Here is a 19808-nt window from a genome sequence, read left to right on the forward strand (position 1 = left end):
TACTGGAACCCAAAAGCCACTTTAGTGCCACTAACCACCCTTCAACCATGGTAACCATTATCCTGACTTCCAACATCATAGATTACTTTTGCCTATTTTTGAAGTTTATATAAATGAACACGTAGACATGTATCTTTTTAAATTATCTGGCTCCTTGTTCTTAGCATCGGTTTGTGAACGTCTCCATGTTGTTGCTAATAGTCTGTTCATCCATTTCTGTTTACTGTGTCATTGTATAAACTTACCACAATTTGGTTATCCGGTCTGTTGCTGATGAACAGTTGTTTTGTTTCCAGTTTTAGATCTAGAACAAGGGTCAACAACTTTTTTTTTTTCTTTTTTGGGTAAAGGTCAGATAGTAAATGTTTTAGGCTCTATGGGCCACAGATGGTTTCTGCTGCATATTCTCTGAACATCTTTTTTTTTTTTTTTTTTTTTTTTTAAACAACCCACCGGAAATACAGAAAGCACTTCTAGCTTGTGGTCCATACAAATATAGCTGTGGGTGGTAGCTTGCTGATCCTTGATCTAGAATATACTGCTATGGAACATTCTGATACAAGTCCTATCTGTGGGGTGTGGACCTAGGAGTAGAGTTGCTGAGTTACAGGTATACAACTACCTTTACCAATGTTGTAACACCATTGTGTGTGAGTCTTGGTTTCCCCACATCCTTGCCATACTTAGTGGTACCAGTTTTTAAAATTTTAGCCATTCTCATGGATATATAATTATATTTCACTGTGGGTTTTTTTTCTAAAAGATTTTATTTTCAAGTAATCTCCACATCCAATGTGGGGCTTGAACCCACAGTCCCAAGATCAAGAGTCCCACTCACCACTCACTGACCAAGCCAGCCAGGGGCCCCTCATTGTGGTTTTCAAATTACATTTCACCGATGATTAATGAGACTGAGTGTCTTTCAAATATTCATTGGTTGTTTTACTTTTGTAGATTTGTAGAGTGGCTTTTTTTTTTGTAAAGTTGTAAAGTGCCAATTATTATTATTTGATAAAGTTGTAAAAATCCTGTTTTGCTTATTCTTTTATTGGGTTTCTGTCTTTTTGGTGTTGATTTATAGGTGTTTTTTTATTGTTAATAATGTTTTGGATATGAGTCCTTCATGAGATCTATGTATTGTAATTATCTTCTCCATGTCTTCATGGTATTTTTAGATAGCAAAAATTTGTAATTTTATTTTTCCCTTTATGATTAGAATTTTTGTATTTTTTTTTAAAGATTTTATTTATTGGGGTGCCGGGGTGGCTCAGCAGTTGAGCATCTGCCTTTGGCCCAGGGCGTGATCCTGGGGTCCTGGGATCGAGTCCCACATTGGGCTCCCTGTGAGGAGCCTGCTTCTCCTTCTGCCTGTGTCTCTGCCTCTCTCTCTGTGGGTCTCTCATGAATAAATAAATAAAATCTTTAAAAAAAAAGATTTTATTTATTTACTTGAGAGAGAGAGCACAAGCAGGAGGAGGGCAGAGGAAGAGAGAGAAGTAGGCTCTCCAATGAGCAGGGAGCCCAAGGCATGGCTCCATTCTAGGACGCTGGGATTGTGATCTGAACTGAAGGCAGATGCTTAATTGACTGAGCCACCCAGGCCCCCCAAAACTTTTGTGTCTTAAGAAATTTTTAAAGTGGGACGCCTGAGTGGCTCAGCGGTTGAGCACCTGCCTTTGGCTCAGGGCTTGATCCCAGATTCCCGGGTTCGGGTCTCACATCGCGCTCCCTGCATGGAGCCTGCTTCTCCCTCTGCCCGTGTCTCTGCCTCTCTCTGTGTCTGTCGTGACATCCTTTTTTTTTTTTTTTTAAAAAAAAGAAACTTTTATAGTAATTTTTAAAGACATCTTTATCAATACCTAGTTTTTATTATACACCATTTTGAAATAAGAAAATTTAAGGGCTTTAATCTTAAACGATGGCTTGATCACATCATAGCTATAACCTTACAATGTTTACATGATGTGTTATAAATGACATATATACCCGTGTGTGTGTATAGCTATATACACATACAGATTCTTTAATACCAAGTTCTCCTAGACTATATTTCATTTGATCACCTAAAATTCAGTTTACCTAAACATTTCTCCGAAAGTTTTTCACGGAATAAAACAGAATGATTCTGTACTCTTTTAAAAAATATATATTGAGTTTTTAGTGGTGATGAAAAGTTAGAAGAGCGCTGATGCAGTTATACTAAAGTGCACATCGCTAAAAGCTTGGTGTTTCAAAAGCTACATATTAACTTTGTGATACAGGTTTTCAAACACCTGAAACTCCTTTGCAATCAAAGAGAAATTTCCATTTAAAAAGATCACAAACCTAAGGCATTAACATGGATAAATCAAAAATACCAAAATTAAAAGGGAACCCTGCTGGCAAAAAAGGAAGTACGAAGTAAGGAAAATTCAGGTTAGACTATCAGGGAAAATGTTCCATAAAATCGCTATAGTCATTTTGGAGCTAGACGAGGCAAAAATCTTAGTGGAAATGGCTGGAACTTCTTTACAGAACCTCCTTAATAATTCATGACTTACTAATTCGTGGCCAGATTAATCCATCTTGGCAGCCTTACTCATCTGAAAAAGATTTATTAGAAGAAAGTGCCGGTTGAGCTGACAGGGAGGCACTTGCCTCAACAGAAGAGAAACCACATACGGTAGTGTCTGTAGATAATATGCTGATACGTGAATACCACCAGAGTGACTCACTTGTAGAAAATACGAAAGAAGTATCCACGTTTACAGGACAAATTAGCAGTTGATCACATTAAAATCTCCCGTATTCAAAAGTCTTTAGACTGAACATATCTCACAGCACTGACCGGAGACCCGGTTCCGCAAGCCTCTGTCACAAGGCCTCCAATTACTTTTCCAGCCTTATCTCCTGCTGCCCTGCTGCAGGAATTCGTTGCTGTAGCCTGCTGATTCTCAAAGGAGACGATCTGTCCTCCTCCCGCATCCTTTCCAAAACTGGGGAGCCTATAAATATTGCTTGACATTTAACTTCGCTCTGCCGGCACCATCGTCTCCCACCCTGGGGGGGGGGCTTACCCCTAATCTCGCTGATGGGCTCTGCTGGGCTCAGCCTGTTCCTGATGGGTCACTGGCTCTTTCAGGGAGCCGAGGAGGAGCAGTTGCCAAAGACTAACCAATTTCCCCCCATTGTCCCTAAGCATCTCTTGTGCACTTTCTCCTCGTCTAGACCACCGTTTGCTTCCTCGTGGGTTCTCTCAAGTCTTGCCAGGGCACTGGTTCTCCTCAATCTTGTGTCCTCTGGATGCCTCCCCTGAGCGCCACAACCCAGAGAGCCTTCCATCTTCGAACCTCTCGTGGGCGCCTTATCGTGGCCTACAAGTTCTCGAGAATACGCTTCTCTGAACCTGTTCAAGCATCTTCCCCTCCTGAGAGGGAAAGGGGGGGACACCAATTATAAGAAGGTTGCAAAAATGATGATGATGAACGTGATGTCAATGATGGCAGTGGTGACAAGGGGGGCAGCTATCACGTGGGGTGGGCTGTGACAGCCACATTCTGGAGGGCGGTGCCACATTCATTCTCTAAACCCCATCTTTCAACTGAGACCGTATACTGACCGATTCGCAGAATAAATGTACATTATTATCCTCACTTCACACATGAAGAGAGACCCAAAGACGTCGAGTCACTTGTCTCAGGTCACACAGCCAGTCATGGCAGAGCTGGGAACTGAACACAGTCCTCCCTGGCTTCATGCATGGGATACAGATTTGCTTACTGTGGTCCCAGGTGTCTGGGGGAGGACAGAAAGAGGGTGACATCCAGTTGTGGCAAACAGTAGCCACCTGTGGATCTACTACTCCGCTGAATGTGCCACTTGTTCTAAATTAATAGTAGGAAGAGTGTCAGAGAATTATGATCTGAAAGGCTCCCAGCTACATGCCCCTCCCCATGTCTGTATCTAGAAAGCCCCAGACTGGGGAGTAGGATTCTCTTCAAGACTCACAGGAAGCCGAGGGGTGGGTAAGAACTGCCTGCGAGGCAGGTGATCTTGCTGGCACGGAATGAGCGACCTTTGGGATTCCCTTAACTTCTCTGGTCTCATCCATAAAACGAGGAATGTGACGGCACGGGTTTCAAAGGTCCCTGGTACTCCCCCGAAAGCTCTGTGGCTCCCCTGGGAACCGTATAAGGTGTTGCTTAACTCTGCCAAGACAACGGACCTAAAGATCTCCATCCGTTGTGCCCCTGGGACTCACAGGCCCCAAACATGTGCAGGAATTAAGTGTATTTCTCTCAGTTGATCCTGGGGGCTGCAGGGGAGCTGGCCATTCTCCCCACATGAGGACCCTGGCACGACATCTCCCCTCCAACTTCCCAGCCTCTGGTTTGTCACAGACCCGTGTTTAGACATACACCGCCTAATAACAGGAGTTACGAATACAAACCAATTCACTTTGTTACTCGGGTTTGTTCCAACAAACAGATGTATTTCATGGTCCTATACCGGTTGCTTTACCTGAGAATAACTCAGGAGAGGGCCAGGCAGGTGGTGGTGGTGGTGGTGGGGGGTCCTGGTTGGCAGGCACAGATACCACCCCTCCGCACCAACTGGTCTGGAAGAGGAGACTGACAATTTTTTGCATGTTAACAAACCATGGCTGCTTTTCTGTGCTTTGCCTGTCTGTCTGTCTAATCTGCTCACCCCGGCAAGGCCAGAATTATTATCTCCTTTTTTTCAGGTGAGGCAGTAACAGTTCAGGGGCTTGAAATAACTGGCCCGAGGTCACATGAGAGGTCTTTGGTGCGTATGTGACCAGGGATGGCTTGTCCGTCGGGCCAGTAGACACAGCACCGAGGGCCCACAAGAAAGTTTTAAGTATAAGCATCACAGCAATGAAGAGATCACAAAGAGCCCAGCTTGTATCTTCATCCGGATGCAGCCACAAAATATGTTTCAGGTTGTGTGTGTGTTGAATGGGGGAAAGAACCCATTGGGGAGTCAGTGCCTAGGACCCACGGCTCATAACGGGTCCCTGCACATGACCTCTGCTTTCAACACTGACTTTCTGTCTCAGGGCACAGGCCAGCTGCTGCGAGGCTTTACCCAGGAACTGTGAGATCTCTTTGTTCCCGGAGCTGCAACTCCCATCCCATTTTTCCGCCTGCTTCATTGAGATGCAGATTTAATATGAAGTAAATAGCTCTTTGCCCCTGGTTCTGGAGGACTGAGGGGAGAGGGACATTTGCCAGGAAGAGGCCACTAGGAATATTCCACGGTGCATGGGTCACCTGAAGTCCTGTGGAAGTAAATGAACCATACACACACAGGAAATTTAGGTTTGAGCAGAGACCAACGGAGATGTTGACATTCACTTCATTATGACTCAAATAAAAATATTCAAGTGGGCAGCCAGGCTGAGTGAAGTTTTATGCTCCGGGCATATGCACTATCTAAAGGAAAAACAATTTTGAGGCTGTAAGGGGGAAAAAAAGAGCTCATTCTGTTAATGACTTTATCTTTCCCCTCCCGAGGCTACAAGTTCACTTTCAGACAGGCCATATCAGGCAGAGAGTTCCACTCACCTGAAAGACGACTCTTGAGCTTCATTTTGCTGCTGCCCTGCTTGGGACTTTCCAGGTTTCCCTTGGATTCGTCGGGGCCGCATGAATCTTGGGGCTCATCCGTCCCAGGCATCTGAAACGCAGAGAGCACCGAGCTGATGGCAGAGGCTGGCTTGCAATCACCGATGAGATCCCCTCCCAGAAGCTATCTCCAGGCTTGAAGAGCAGCAATAGAGGTAATCACGTGAGGAAAAAAGGTTCCCGGGATCAAAGCACAGCCCCTCAGATAACCTGGAACCATACAGCCTTATGCTGGCAAGTTCCTCCCCAGCAGCCCCCACCCAGAGGCCATTTCATTTCTGGAGGAAACTTGTTGGTCAAGGTCACCCAAGTGGTCACAAAAGCCACAATGACAGGTCTCTTGACTTGAGGGCTAGTGCTTTTTCCTACAGTGCAAGTTGCAAGAAATATTAAACCAGAAATTTAAACTCAATTCTGAAATACAGTTAAATGTTAATTTTGGGGCGGCCAAATAACTACACCCCTTGGTTCCACCAGACTGTGCTACACCCGAGTACTGATTAAGCACTACTCAGGCCACATGCAGGTAGCCCCATAAAGTCAGCCCACACGTCTGTACATTGTATGATGTCTATGCTATCAGACCCCAAGAGGTGATGCAGAAAGAAAGGTCCCAAGGTCTGCAGAGTCCTCTATCTGAGAAAAGCCAAACATGCTAAAATACAACAACAAAAAACTACATTTATTAGAGAGGAAGGGGAGACTTAAATGCTTGAAAGTGTGTATAAAAAATTTGGGAGGTATATTTATATGTACAAAACTTATGAGATACATCAAACAATGAACTTGAAAACTTGAAATTTTATTTTCTGGGGCACCTGGGTGGCTCAGTGGTTGAGCATCTGCCTTTGGCTCAGGTTGTGATCTTGGGGTTCTGGGACAGAGTACTGCATCAGGCTCCCCAGAGGGAGCCTGCTTCTCCTTCGGCCTCTCTGTGTGTCTCTCATGAATAAACAAATTTTTAAAAAATCTCTGAAATTTTATTTTCCTTTGAGATTCTGAAGGGAAAAAGTCATATTAATGAAAATAGGTAGGATTCATGTGAAGAAACATATATCAATTTAAAAAGACATAGAAGATACCCTTTGACATTTTATGGTCTTTGAAAGTCACATAATTATAATGTTTTAAAAAAAAAGCCACCCCAAATCCTGAATGTTAACTGATAATAAAAATTACACATTGCATATCAAATTCAGTATGTGAAAATGCATAAAGCAGTAACAGTAATCTCCCAGGTAAACCCCACCTCCTCCTAAGAATTGTTTACATGTAAATCTTTTAAAATATATAGATAATATTTTTGTATTTTAAGTAGGTCCACACCCACCGTGGGGCTCCAACTCATGACCCCGACGTCAAGAGTGGCACGCTCCACAGCCTGAGCCAGCCAGGCACCGCTATATGTAAATCTTCTATGTAATATATGAGATTTGCAAAATTCTCCCGTAAGTTCAAGTATCTTTCTGGAGGAGAAAGAGGGGAAGAAAAGGTCTGAGAAATGAGGAGATGCAGGCAAGCTGGGGAAGGGGCCTGATATATTAAACGAATCCTGATATATTAAACAAAGATAAATTTGGTGAATCCTTATTACAATGTCGGGGATTGGCAGGTCTCCAGGTTTAAATTATGAAGTAAAGGCAGGAGTGGAATCCTCAGGATGATTGTAGAGATCCTCAAGAGGGAGGTCTTTCCCAACCCCAAATTGTAACATTTAATTCACACCCAGTGCAAAAGAACCCTCTTGAAGACCTGCCAGAGAACCTGGGCAGAGGAGGAGCCATGCAAATAGGAATAATCCAGAGAGAGGTGGCAGGGCCTCCCCTTGACTCCTTTGCTTAATTTAAAGGCTTATGGAAAGAACCTGTCTCCAGACTGTAAATAGCAATTACTTGGGACTGAGCTAAGTTGCCTGGTTCTTGCTCTCACACCGCCTGACCCAAGCTAACAGCCCACGGGGAAAGATACTCCTCAGCTTGCAGGTCATTACCCCCTTGGCGCCCATTCAGGGAGTGGGTTGCTCTGGGGCGGCCAAGGCCCAGACCATCGGAAGGCACGTCTGAGGAGCTCGTGTCAAGGGAAGAAAACAATCTCAGGCAACTTACGAAGTTTCCTTCTTCCATTTTCCTGCTTTTCCAGCGTGGCCTCAGCTTTTCAGGCAATCAGAGGAATTCTGAAGATGGCATAAGCCCTCACAGAAGTAGCAGAAAGGAAAGTGACTTGCCCAAGGCTTTCCAATTCATTACAGGCAAGGCTGCGACTCCTCAGTCTCCCGATTTCCAGCTTCATGCCTCACTAGGATGTTCTCTCCCTCCATCCTTAGATGCTTTTTAATTACGTTATTGCTTTGGATAATCAACACCATACAGTATAGTTCATATACCTGAAATGCTTCCCATTTAATGTTCACAGGCAAGCATGTTTCTCAAGGTAAAAAATATTCTCTCCATCGACAGATGAGGAGATTAACAGAGACCCTTAAGTAACACCTTTTTGTTTATAACATATGTCCTAGATCCAGGCTAGATCTCATGTGTGCAGAGAATAAGAGTGCAAGATGAGTGGTGTAGTTTTACAAGACCAAACACGTACTGTGTCAAATCTGTGTTCTTGTGATATGAGCCCAACTGCAGCCAACTCTTCTTTATTTTGAGAATCTGAGAGAGGCGGTTTAGAAGAGAATCACAGCCTTAAGGAATCACTTTCTTTTTTTTTTTTTTTTAAATCTCAAATGCACCAAAGAACGAGATGACATTTGGTTTCCATGATCTATAAAATGCCAATACCATTTCTTACACCAACGAAATCTTACTCTAAAGACGGTGTGTGTTATATTACTACCAAAAGCCTGTAACTAAAACCAACCGGAATGGACCCGGAGATATCTCAAAGAGGTGCCAATGGTACACTGTTGAGCTCAAGGCAGAAGCACAATCTTATTTCAGAACCCGCTGAGAGCGCACAGGATTCTGAATTTAAACAGAACCTTTTCTTCTTGTAACAGAAAACGGTCTGTCGTGATTTTAGGTGGTTTGTAACTCAAGGAACAGGCAGTGACATACTAAGTGCAATTCTTTAAAAAAGATTTTATTTATTTGAGGGAGGGGGATGAGCAGGGGGAGGGGCAGAGGGAGAAGGAGACTCCCCACTGAGCAGGGAGCTCGATGCTGGGCTTGATCTGGGAACTCTGGGATCATGACCTGAGCTGAAGGCAGATGCTTAACCCACTGAGCCCCCCAGGCACCCCACAAAGTGCAATTTTGATTACAACATGCCTCTCTTCAGTCTTGTGACTATTGTCTGAAAATGTCCACATTCTAGAGTCCCTTTACTGTATTATTTCTTTAGATGCACAGAACAAATCAAACTGTTTTGGGGATGATGTCATTTTAGTCATTCTAAAAAGAAATGTGCAAAAAGTTCTCCTGGAAAGCCTTTGGTTCAGCTGGTATAATCTATTATTCATCAGCAATTTCTAATTCATGTGTTATACAACAATGCCATTATATTAATGGGATCTAATGTAATTTGCCAATTTCCAAGTTAGAACCTTTCTGTTTGGAATAGCATTTTCTACACTGGTGGCCTATGAGATTCTCTCTCACCGAAGAAGACTCTTTAGCTTCTGGTTTTATGGTGAGGTAGTAGAGCAGAATGGTTAAGAACCTAGCTGCCTGGATACAAAAACCAGGATTATTAGCATATTAGTTATCCTCCTTGAACATCAATGTCCTCCTTGGGAAGACGGGGTTTGATGTAATAATTAAGTGATAGTTTTCATTCTTTCTTTTTTTTTTTTCTTAAGGATCTTATTTATTCATGAGAGATAGAGAGAGAGAGAGAGAGAGAGGCAGAGACACAGGCAGAGGGAGAAGCAGGCTCCATGCAGGGAGCCCGATGTGGGGCTTGATCCCTGCGGGACTTGATCCCAGGACACCGGGGATCATGCCCCGAGCTGAAGGCAGACGCTCAACCACTGAGTCACCCAGGTGTCCCAAGTGATAGTTTTTCTGATTAAAGATGGCAGATTTCCCTCTTTCCCCCCTCTCCTCATTTGAAAGCACACTCAAATGACAGAGATTTTAAAATGAAAGACATAATCCCACAGGGCAAAAGAGAACAGAACACAACAGCAACAGAATTCTGGAAACCAGTGAGCAGATGAACACGTGGTATGGATCCAACTTGAGAAAACTGAATGCTAAGCTGGGATCGGAGAAAGCTAAAAAGCAGCCCAATTTGAACAGAGACCCTCAAAAGCTCAGGAGTTGCCAATAAAGGGTGTCTGGACACGGGCATGCAGTGAGGCCAAAGCGGTGGTGAGAGTGGAAAGTGGCTGATGCAGGTATTTAGAATGGATCTGATTTCGAGGAGACTCCCAGGCTTCGGGAATGACCTGGACAAACTTTGGTGTGCAACAGGATCACCTGGAGAGTCAGTAAAGCACGTGGAGGCTCGGGCTCATGGAAGCGGGGCAGGGCCTGGGCCTCTGGAGTTCACTGCTGCCCTGGACCCAACAGAGCCGGCTGCCACGGGAGATGCGGGGCCCAGCGGGAATTACGAGCGTACTCTAGAGAGGAAAACAGAGGCTCCTGCTGCCTCCCCATCGCCTGTCAGCCCCCGAATGAGGGAGGGCTGTTACCAGCATGCAGCTCTGCATCGGCCATGTAGGGGCTTTAACCAGCAACTGCAAACAACTGCCCCACTCTCTGAACGAAGGGACAGCACCTGCCAGGCATCATGTAATTTCCGTGTACTACAGGCAGCGGCATGGATTGCGCCCATAATACATAAATAGAACGTTGGCATCAGAGGTGGCTTTTCATTATGTAAAATAGAAACAACAGTATTTTTTAGTACTTATTTTTTTAAAAAAGATTTCAGAGAGAGCTTGTGTGCATGTGTGCAGGTGCGGAGGAGGGGTCAGGGAGGGGGAGAAGGAGAGAGAGAACCTCATGCAGGCTTCATGCTGAGCACAAAGCCCAACCCAGAGCTCCATCTCAAGACCCTGAGATCAAGAGTCGGAGGCTTAACCGAATGAACCACCCAGGTGCCCCAACAACAGTATTTATTTTTAAAGGGTTAAAATTACCTGGTAACTAATGAGGTTATTATGAGGACTAAATGACAGTGCACTTGAGAGTACTAGTTAGAGTACCTAACATGGATCATAGAAGTATTGTGACGCTTCAGCCAAAACAAAACACCTCAAGCTTTCTCCCCACCAAGGCTGAGGCTGCCTCTAGATTTGATGATTACACAGACTGTGATCATAGCTCTGGACTGCAGAGATCAATGTGTTTAACTTCCTACCTACAAACGGTAGCACATTCAATGAATGAACAAAGCAATAAGACAAATGGTGACCGGGTATGAATATGCCATCTTGCTGGATTTGTGATGAGAAAAAAAGCTCCATAAAATTACTGCAAACCTAACAGCTAAGAAGACAGTTTCAAATGCATGTACCTGGAAATGCATGCTTCTGGAAGCCAGCTTTGCACAGGACACCAAGGATGATCTGAGAACACACTCTGGCCTTATAATCAGAGTAGAAGCAGTGACAGAGAGACAATAAAGGAACCCATGATTAATTAGAGGAAGAGAGAGGCTTCCGTAAAGGAAAAGCAGAGATCTCAGACACCAGGCTATGCAGGTGTGAAGGGGAGAACAGACTGTGAAGTCCGGGAGGCCAGCTCCTGACCACAAGTAAAGTGGGCGTCACATGAGTGGGGAGACACTTTAGTTTTTACTAGATTGGAGGGCGTGACTGGGGCCTAAGGAAATCCACCCGAGAATAAGAGGCAAACCCACAGGGAGCAGGATGCAATGATGCTCCTATGGAGATCTCAGGCCCAGAAGACAATAAGAGGTGATTTAAAAACTGCAGAGCTTGAGTAAGTGGATTTGGGACAGCTGTATCAAGAGGGATCAGAGAGTTTGGGCAGATTTAAAGGTGAAGGGTGAAGAAGCCCAGGAAGAGATTTAAACAATCCTTGGGTCAGTTTTAAAGGGACACAGTTATTTTTGTTGGCCTGATGGAGGTGGCCTGAGAAATGTATGAGATTAGGACTGGAAAGGAAGCAAACATGAGACAAACCAAGGGGAGCCAGGCAGGATGATAATAGGCCGGAAGTTGATGTTGGTCAAGTGGGAGAAAATTTCCTGGGTGGAATTAGCCAAGGCAGAGGTGGTGGTGGTCAAGATGCATAGGAACAAAGGATACGTTGGAAAACAGAAGAGTCCCTGATTCCGTATCTTTCACAATAATGAGCCCCATAGGCGAGAATCTAGAACAGTATTTTAGGGGGAAAATATCTATGTCAGAAAGCAAAGGAACAGGGGAAGTTTAAAAAAAAAAAAAAAGGCACCCAGGCCCAGCAAGCAGGGCTTATGAAAGAAGAAAGGAGTCTGTCTAAACAGCAGGTTAAACAGGAACTCAAGTGAGTCTTCCCGAAAGGAGATGGATATGAAACTCTAGAGGCGTATCCAATTACTACCCCCCAAAATACGTAGCAGAAAGCCTTGTTGCTCAACCCCTGGAGCATTCAAAGCCTGGGGAAAGACCAATCTCAAGGAGCAGGTGGCAGGAGTATTAGCCCTGACTGGCTCTTCAGGGGCGTGAGCTGCAGAATCATGACAGCCGGCCTGGTGCGTGAATCTGCAGAGGGTGTTTTTCCAGCTGAATAAATGGGGGAGGAGAAAGGCAGCTTTCTCTAGTCGAAGCACTGCTAAGAGGTAGTGGAACCGGAAACGTGGCCCAGGACTGAAAATGCCTGCACCCGAGAACACAGCAGCTCTGTCAGAAGCACAGTCCACACCCAACGCAGTGCGTCAGGGAGCCCTCAGCTTCCATCTCAGAGTGCAAACGCAAATTAAGAAGATTTTGAATATAAACCAAAAAAAGCACTTTAGTAGGACCAAGTTGATTTCACCCATCCGGGCTGGGAGGAAGATTACTGCCAGCTGAGTTTTATTTTATTTTATTTTATTTTATTTTATTTTATTTTATTTTATTTTATTTTATTTTATTTTATTTTATTTATTTATTTATTTATTTATTTATTTATTTATTTATTTATTTATTTTTGCCAGCTGAGTTTAAATTCACGGTCACGGACTCTAAAGGACCGCCACAGACTGAATTGTATTTAGAGAAGAATATTTTCGTCAGCTGGCCTTTATTTGATAGGACTTGGGGTCTCTGCTACGGGCTGCTGGGAGACTGTCCTCCCTGGGTCTCTCCCATTTCTATGTGGCTTTTGAACAGAGGCACGGGCTGTTTTTACTCTGGATTATCTATCTTTTCAAGGATGTTTGTAGAACAAACCACTTTGAAAGTCAGAGATAGTGTCTCTGGAGGAAGAGGCAGGTTTATTGTCTAGTATAATAAAGATAATGTCTCCCTCTGGAGCAAAGGGCAGTCAGATTTGCTTCAAGCCTATCATAAAAGACGTAGATTGCCACCAATCGGGGTTCCTTAGCTGTGATGCAAATCCACCGCGGGTGCATCTACTCGAGCTCCTCTGTATCATTCCTGTAGGACTTGGGGTGACAGGGGGACATCATACAAACATGATGCTCTAAACTAGGATTGAGTCCTAAACTGGGAATGGAGAAAGCCAAAAGCTACTGTGCCATCAGCAATAAAGTCTCTGATGCAGGAATCTCATGTCTCAGGCCAGCATCCATGAAACTGTAATGTAAGACCTCAGACTTTTTGGTCTTTGGCAAAATTAAATAAGGTCCCAGGGAAAAAAGTCTGCCTGGGATAACTGTCTAGGAGTGAGGGATTGCCTCATTTTTCTAAATGTCAAGGGTACAGGTCCATTTACTCTTTGTTCATTTACATTTCACTAAAAGGGAAAGCATACAAGAGACTTGCTGTTGAACAAATTTGACTTTCTTGAAGCTGAAAGAACCATATTTGTTCCAGTGAGAAATCACCCAGGCTGCAGATGCTGAAGAGCACAGCCTCTCCCTGGCATCAAGAATCTTTGTGAAGATGGAGCAAAATACAGAATAGGAGAAATGGAAGGAGGCCGTTAAATGCTTTGGTTTTTAACTCGAAAGGTGAAGGAAATTTAGGATTGGACGTTAATTACCTTCGATTTTAATGTCTCTGGATTACGATTTACAAGGAGATTTGAACTTGTTGGGATTTTAATTATTCGAGTGTCATTCTTATGTTGACATTTTACATCTTTGTAGCACACCTCCAAAAAGCTGCACTGGACAATGAGGCTAGAAATAATTTTGCAGGAGAAACGGCCTAGGGTTGAGTTGTAGCTTCTGGTAAACTTTATTCTTCTGGAGGAGAGGAAGAAACCGTCATTACCTTAAGAGACGGGTCCCCTAGGTCCAAGTTAAGAGTCTGTTACTTAGAAATGTTCTATAACTGCTGGCCAGACCATTTACGAGACCTCCTTAAGCACACTGTGACTAATACAATGTTGAAGCCCGAGCATCATCTGTCTTTCTCAGCAAACTTTTGAAGCCTTACAAACAAACCATGAGAAGCGTGGCTTTCATCTCCAACCATCTCCATTGCGCAAGCGAACCTGATCCCAAGGAAAACTGCAGGAGGACGGGTTGCACCCAGTTCATGCCATGTTTTTACAGTTCCCAGCACTTGAAAAAAAAAATAATCTGCAGATGTCACAGAAGACATCCAAGCTCCAAATCCCTAGGAAGCTGTGCTGGCTCATCCCCCCAGTCAGTATCTACAGGACAGTGGAGCGTGGTGATTTCCCTTTTATGCTTCAGTCACACTCAGATTATTTTTAGGCTGCCAAAGGAAGCTCATTTTCCAAATCTCTGGGGCAGATGTTTGAGTGACCAAAGGAGAACCAGATGGCCATCAGAGGGGCCAGGGCCGGGAATGAATAACCATTCAGAAAAAGGGAATCAGCACAACAATAAATCAGCCCAAAGCAGCAAGAAGCCTGTGAGTTGACTGCCGAAATTAAAACAGAAATCTACTGACTGCTACACTAGAGTCACTGCTTTCCAACAAAGGGGACTCGGGACTGAAGGGGAAACCAGTAAAACTGAAAAGTAAAACTTGCCAGACCCCAGAATGCTCGGGTACACGTACAGCGTGTATGCAGAGCGTCAGATGCAGCTGGGGAAAAGCCACAGCTGATGTGGACTCAGGCACTCAGGCTGGGCTCTGAAAATGGAACAATATTGTCCTTGTTCGGAGCCCGTTTCCGGTTTCCTCCCATTGATCATCCCCAAACAATGTGAATGGGCTTCACACGCTTTGTTGGTGATAATTTGATTTTTTATGCGTACAAATTAAATAGGTTTCTTCATCCCTTGGAAAGTTGGGGCAAAGAAATCACTTTAAGGACGTTGGACTATAATCAGCCGTTGGCCCATGTGCGCCTCCCCGTAGTGTGTCTGTATGTGTCACCATCCCAAGGAGGGGACTGTGTCCTCAAGTGACTCAGTTCTTCAAAAATAACAGAAGCTGTGGATCCTAAGAAGGAGAATCTGTGCAGGTCCCTCCTTGGTATTGATTTCAAATTGAGGCAAGGCGAGTGCAGACGTTCCCTACAGAGCAGGAACCAGCATTCTCACCATGTTCCATGACCTGGTGGGTGAGAAAAATGTGGAGCCTGGAGCTCTTCTTTGGCTTGTGGGCTGGCTACTAAAGGCAGATCCCAGGGTCATTTCTCAGCAGGAGCTGGCTGTCTGCTCCCCTTGGACATATTTCTGGGAACAGGACTAGGTTTTTTTTTTTTTTTTTTTTAGGGAGGGGTCGGGAGGGAGATGGAGGGAGAGAAAAGAGATTCTTAAGCAAGTTCCACACCCAGCACAGAGCCTGATGTGGGGCTCAATCCCACAACTCTGAGATCACGACCGGAGCTGAAATCAAGAGTCGGATGCTCAACCAACTGAGGCACCCAGGTGCCCCTGATATTCCTTATCCTAAAATCCAGAATGATAAACCCATGTGTGTAGGAAAACCCCAAGACACACAAAAACTAGTGGTGGGTGGGCTCTAAGAAAGACATGTAAAAAGAGACCCAAGAAGCAAGCAGGAGGGATGGAGGAAAGAAAATAAGGGATGAATTAAGACACTTCCATACAAATGCTTTCTCTATACAAATGTTTTAGAGAAAGTTTTACATGATTATCTGGCTTAGAAAAATAGAAGATCATTTTAACTGAACATACCATTAGGTAGGTTTTAGATGAAGAGTAACTAGTTGGGCTGAAGACATTGCAGCTAAGTGTTGGTGTGCTGGTAAGTTCCAGGGACACCCTGAGGCCTTCCGTTGCCTCTTCTAGATCAACGTGCCTCTTCTACCCTCAACTCTTTATTTTCCAGCACAGGTACCAACTTCATGCTTATTTTCTGATATATATTTCGAAGGCTATGCACCTCTTGAAGAATCTGACTGGAAAGTGGGGTGTGCTCGTGGGAGCCCACATGGGAAGTGGTAATAAGAGATGCTGTCCCAGGCTCACACATGAGCTTCTTGGCAAACTGCTGCTTGGGGGCCAAATCTGGGTCAAGATCTGTTTTTGTAAAATTTTATTGGAAGACAGTCACACCCATTAGTTTACTTATTGCCTATGATTGCTCTTGCACTGCAAGGGCAGAGGTGAACCGTTTCAACAGAGACTGGGCAGCAAAGCCTGAAATGTTTATGATCTGGCCTTGACAGGAATAGTTCATGTCCTAGCCCTCCAGCTCCCCACCTCCGTCCCTATTCAAAGTCACGGTGAACAAACTTGAGAGGTTTTAGCAAACAAAACTTAGTAAGTTGGAGGGAAGGTATTGACAAACAGAAGCATCTTAAGGAAGCTGCTACTGGAGACAAGGCCTACGGGTCTACCGCAGTATTTCCTCTAAAAACATCTTTGGTATCCAGGATCCAGGCTTTGTGATTTGATTTTCAGATTTCATTTTTAAGTGATACTGGTAAGAGACTCATTTGAAATAACAAGGGTTCTCTTTTTAAAACGTGCTAAGTGTCACAGAATTTTTGGCCACCATCAAGATTGGTTTAATCAGATGGCTTTATTAACCAACCTACCGCTTGGAAGAAAGGGAAAAAGATTTTGTTTGCAGGATAGCCTTTTTTGTTATTGGTGTTGGTAGTGAAAGGGAGGGAAATGACTCAGAGAAGGAAAGGGGGGCTGAAGTCTCCTAGGGGAGACTGTGGGTACCCTCAGTGGAGGAGCTGAGGGCAGGATGAGGGCACCAGGCTTCAGGAACCCCGTGAAGAGAGGGACTAGCAAGTGAGGAGGAGCTGGTGACAGGAAGTTGGTTTCAAAGGTAAACAGAATCCTATTCAAACTACTGCTCAGGACTGGCCCTGCTTTCACAAGAACAGGTGAGGAGGAAATTCTTCTCATCCTTCTTTTCTAAGGAGCCCTCGCTCTGCACAAGCCTGTGCTCCACCTGGTGGGCTGGCCCCGCTCCCTTCCCTTCCTCCACTCACCAGTTGGTCCCACTGCCTCCCGCCTTTCCATCTTCATGGCCACCTCTCTTGCAGCTCAGGCTCTGGTCGCTTCCAGGGGGGCTACGGCAAAGGCCTCCACTCCTGTCTCTGCTTCCACCATTGCTCTGCTTTTCTACAGTCTAGCTGTCTCTCTGCCTCACTCTTGAAGTAGCCTTAACACAAATACTCTGACTCCATCGCTCAACTTGAAAACCATCACTGACTCCAGCACTTGTAAGATAAGTTATTTCCTTAGTCTGGAACTAAAAGCAAGAGGGAACATCTGTGTTTAATACACTAGTTGTTGATCCTTGAACGGGCTGTACAATGTCCTATTTGAGGACCACTGTGCATGTTGTTCTTCTGCTCTAGAATGTCACCCATTTCTGTGGGTGTTCCTATGGAATAGTCAAACACCACCCCATCCATTGAGCCCTCCCAGATTCCTGGGAGGACGCAGATGTCTCTCTGCTGGGTCAATATGACATATGACTCCTGAGGATTTATTATATGGAAGAGGGGAATATGAAAAGTATAGTAATAACTGTAATTCATTATGGAATATAATAAATCCTCTTAAGAGAGGAAGACTGTGCCTCTTTGTATTCCCCAGAGTATCCAGCATAGCCCTCAGTATGCGGATGGCAATGTCAGGCTGGCTATAGTCCAATACGGGCTCCTACCAGGATCTGGTTGTGGGTACCCACAGGGCCACATTACCCACTTCTGAGGTTGTATCTGGTATCAGTGTGAAGAGTGTGAGGAAGAATTAGAGATGTCCTCAGCTTTTGGAGCTGAGGAGGGGGTGTGTGTGTGTGACACACAGTCTACCTATCTGCCTCTACTAGCTTAAAAGATAATTCCACAAATATCTATTAAGTAAATATGTCTGTTGCTAAAAGAAATGTTTGAATATCCAAACAATAGCTTTACCAAAAAATTCGTGAAAACATCTGCCCCATTTATAAATCAGGAGGGGTCTTTCTGATTTTAAGTCTATGATGTGAGAAACAGACAAATGAAGTTGGCAATCAGAGGAAGTAGAGATGACACAGGCTGGAACTATTAGAAAAGTCTCTTAGACAGATGAGGGGGAACTTCAAAATCTTGATAGTCAGAAGTAGGAGGAAGGATATTTCAAGTGGAGGGGTAAGAGAAAGAACCAGAAGGGAGAGGCATGTTTTTTTTGTTTGTTTGTTTGTTTTTTTCTGCAAATGTCATTTACTGAGATCAGCCAGTACTTACATAAAAAGCTAGGCAAGCAATAACAAGGAAACAAATAGCAAACAAAAAGCTAGGCAAGCCAACAACAGTAATAATAGAGGTGGGGAGAACTCTATTAATTCTAAAAAACCCTATTTCTTTGAGAAATGTCTGCCCTGGATTGCACAAGGGAACTTCTGATCTCTTACATTTTGCTTAGTTTTTACTTCCAGGCTCTGGACTGCCATTTTGCATAAGATGTAGTGAAAAAGAGAAAAATACCCAAAAAACTCCAAATCTTCCATTGCTCATGAAGTCTTTCAGTGAGGTGTGTTTTTTTCTAGCATATATTGCCTATTTGTCTAACTCATCTATGCACTGTCAAAGTGGTTTTGTCATTTTCCTAAAAAAACCCAACACAATAACTGGAATTGAAACTAAGTGGGGATATCCTGTTTCTCTTAAGAGAGTAAGAATCTGACTGTATCAGCACGATCTCCATTTACAGTCTCAAAAGACACACATATCTCAAGGATTTCTGTTACCTTCAAGGCTTAGTGAAGCTCATAAACAAATAAGATAGATTTCCTAAGCTATACGGTGCACACATGAGTCACATTATCCCATTTTTTTTCCTCCAGTGAAACTGCCACCATTTTGTCTAAAGCAGAAAAAGTTTTCATTTCAGTTTCATTCCTGAACTGCCCACCTTCTTCAGGTCTTAATATATCCTACTTTACATTTCAATGGGTGAATCACAGATTTAAGCTCCCAAAGGACATATAAAACTAAATTATTAGGGGTGATACTTATAGGAGGGAAATTCATAATAGGGGCAGGGCTGAAAGGCATCTTGGAATATGGTAATGGAATACACAAAGACAGGAACCAACTTACCTGAAATTGTAAAGTCGCCTCATGACTTCTATGGTGTCATTTTCATAAAAGAAGTTCATTTGAGGGCAAAGAAATATTATTATGCGCTCTAGTAGACCATATTTTATTTTCACTGAAATTTGAAGGAATTTTTCAAATTCAGAAGACGATAATAAAGTTGACTGCATGCTAAGGGGATTTCTTTAAACTCTGTTTCATAACGCTCCATGCTGTAATGCCAACAACCTTTGTGGATGGCGTAGCCACCAGGCACTCCCAATATAGATTCATAAATTATAACCCTATGCTACTGTACTGATGTGTGCATACATTGCAAAACCCAAAACAATCTAAAACGAAATAAAATCTATACAAGTTCTCAAAGGTTCCTCCACACTCCAAGGGATCGTCTGGCATCCCCCCCGCCACTGCGTGTGTTCACCCCGCTTTGGAGACCACTGTGCTGAGACCCTAGGACCCAGTATTTGTGTGTGTGCGCGCGCGCGTGTGTTTAAATGCAAATCACTTGCCTTGTTTACATCCTTGAGAAGTGCAAGCTGCTCCTTTGAAAATGCAGCAGAGAGCCAGGTAACGAGTTGGAACAGGCCCCAGAAAATGTGCCACAGGAAAAAAACCTAATGCA

At 44.0% G+C, this 19808-nt stretch overlaps 1 protein-coding gene across 9 annotated transcripts in view; it reads right to left on the minus strand.

Annotated features, from left to right (window-relative positions):
• PDZD2 (PDZ domain containing 2) overlaps positions 1 to 19808 on the minus strand; it is a 357195-nt gene that overhangs the window by 44698 nt on the left and 292689 nt on the right. For all 9 annotated transcript variants that reach the window (XM_072757135.1, XM_072757134.1, XM_072757132.1 and 6 more), the window contains one exon: positions 5568 to 5679. In XM_072757135.1, the coding sequence (XP_072613236.1) occupies positions 5568 to 5679 (112 nt within the window). The remainder of the gene's footprint in view (positions 1 to 5567; positions 5680 to 19808) is intronic.

The sequence above is a fragment of the Vulpes vulpes genome, chromosome 4 (assembly GCF_048418805.1).
Source record: "Vulpes vulpes isolate BD-2025 chromosome 4, VulVul3, whole genome shotgun sequence".
In the NCBI taxonomy this organism is placed as follows: Eukaryota; Metazoa; Chordata; class Mammalia; order Carnivora; family Canidae; genus Vulpes; species Vulpes vulpes.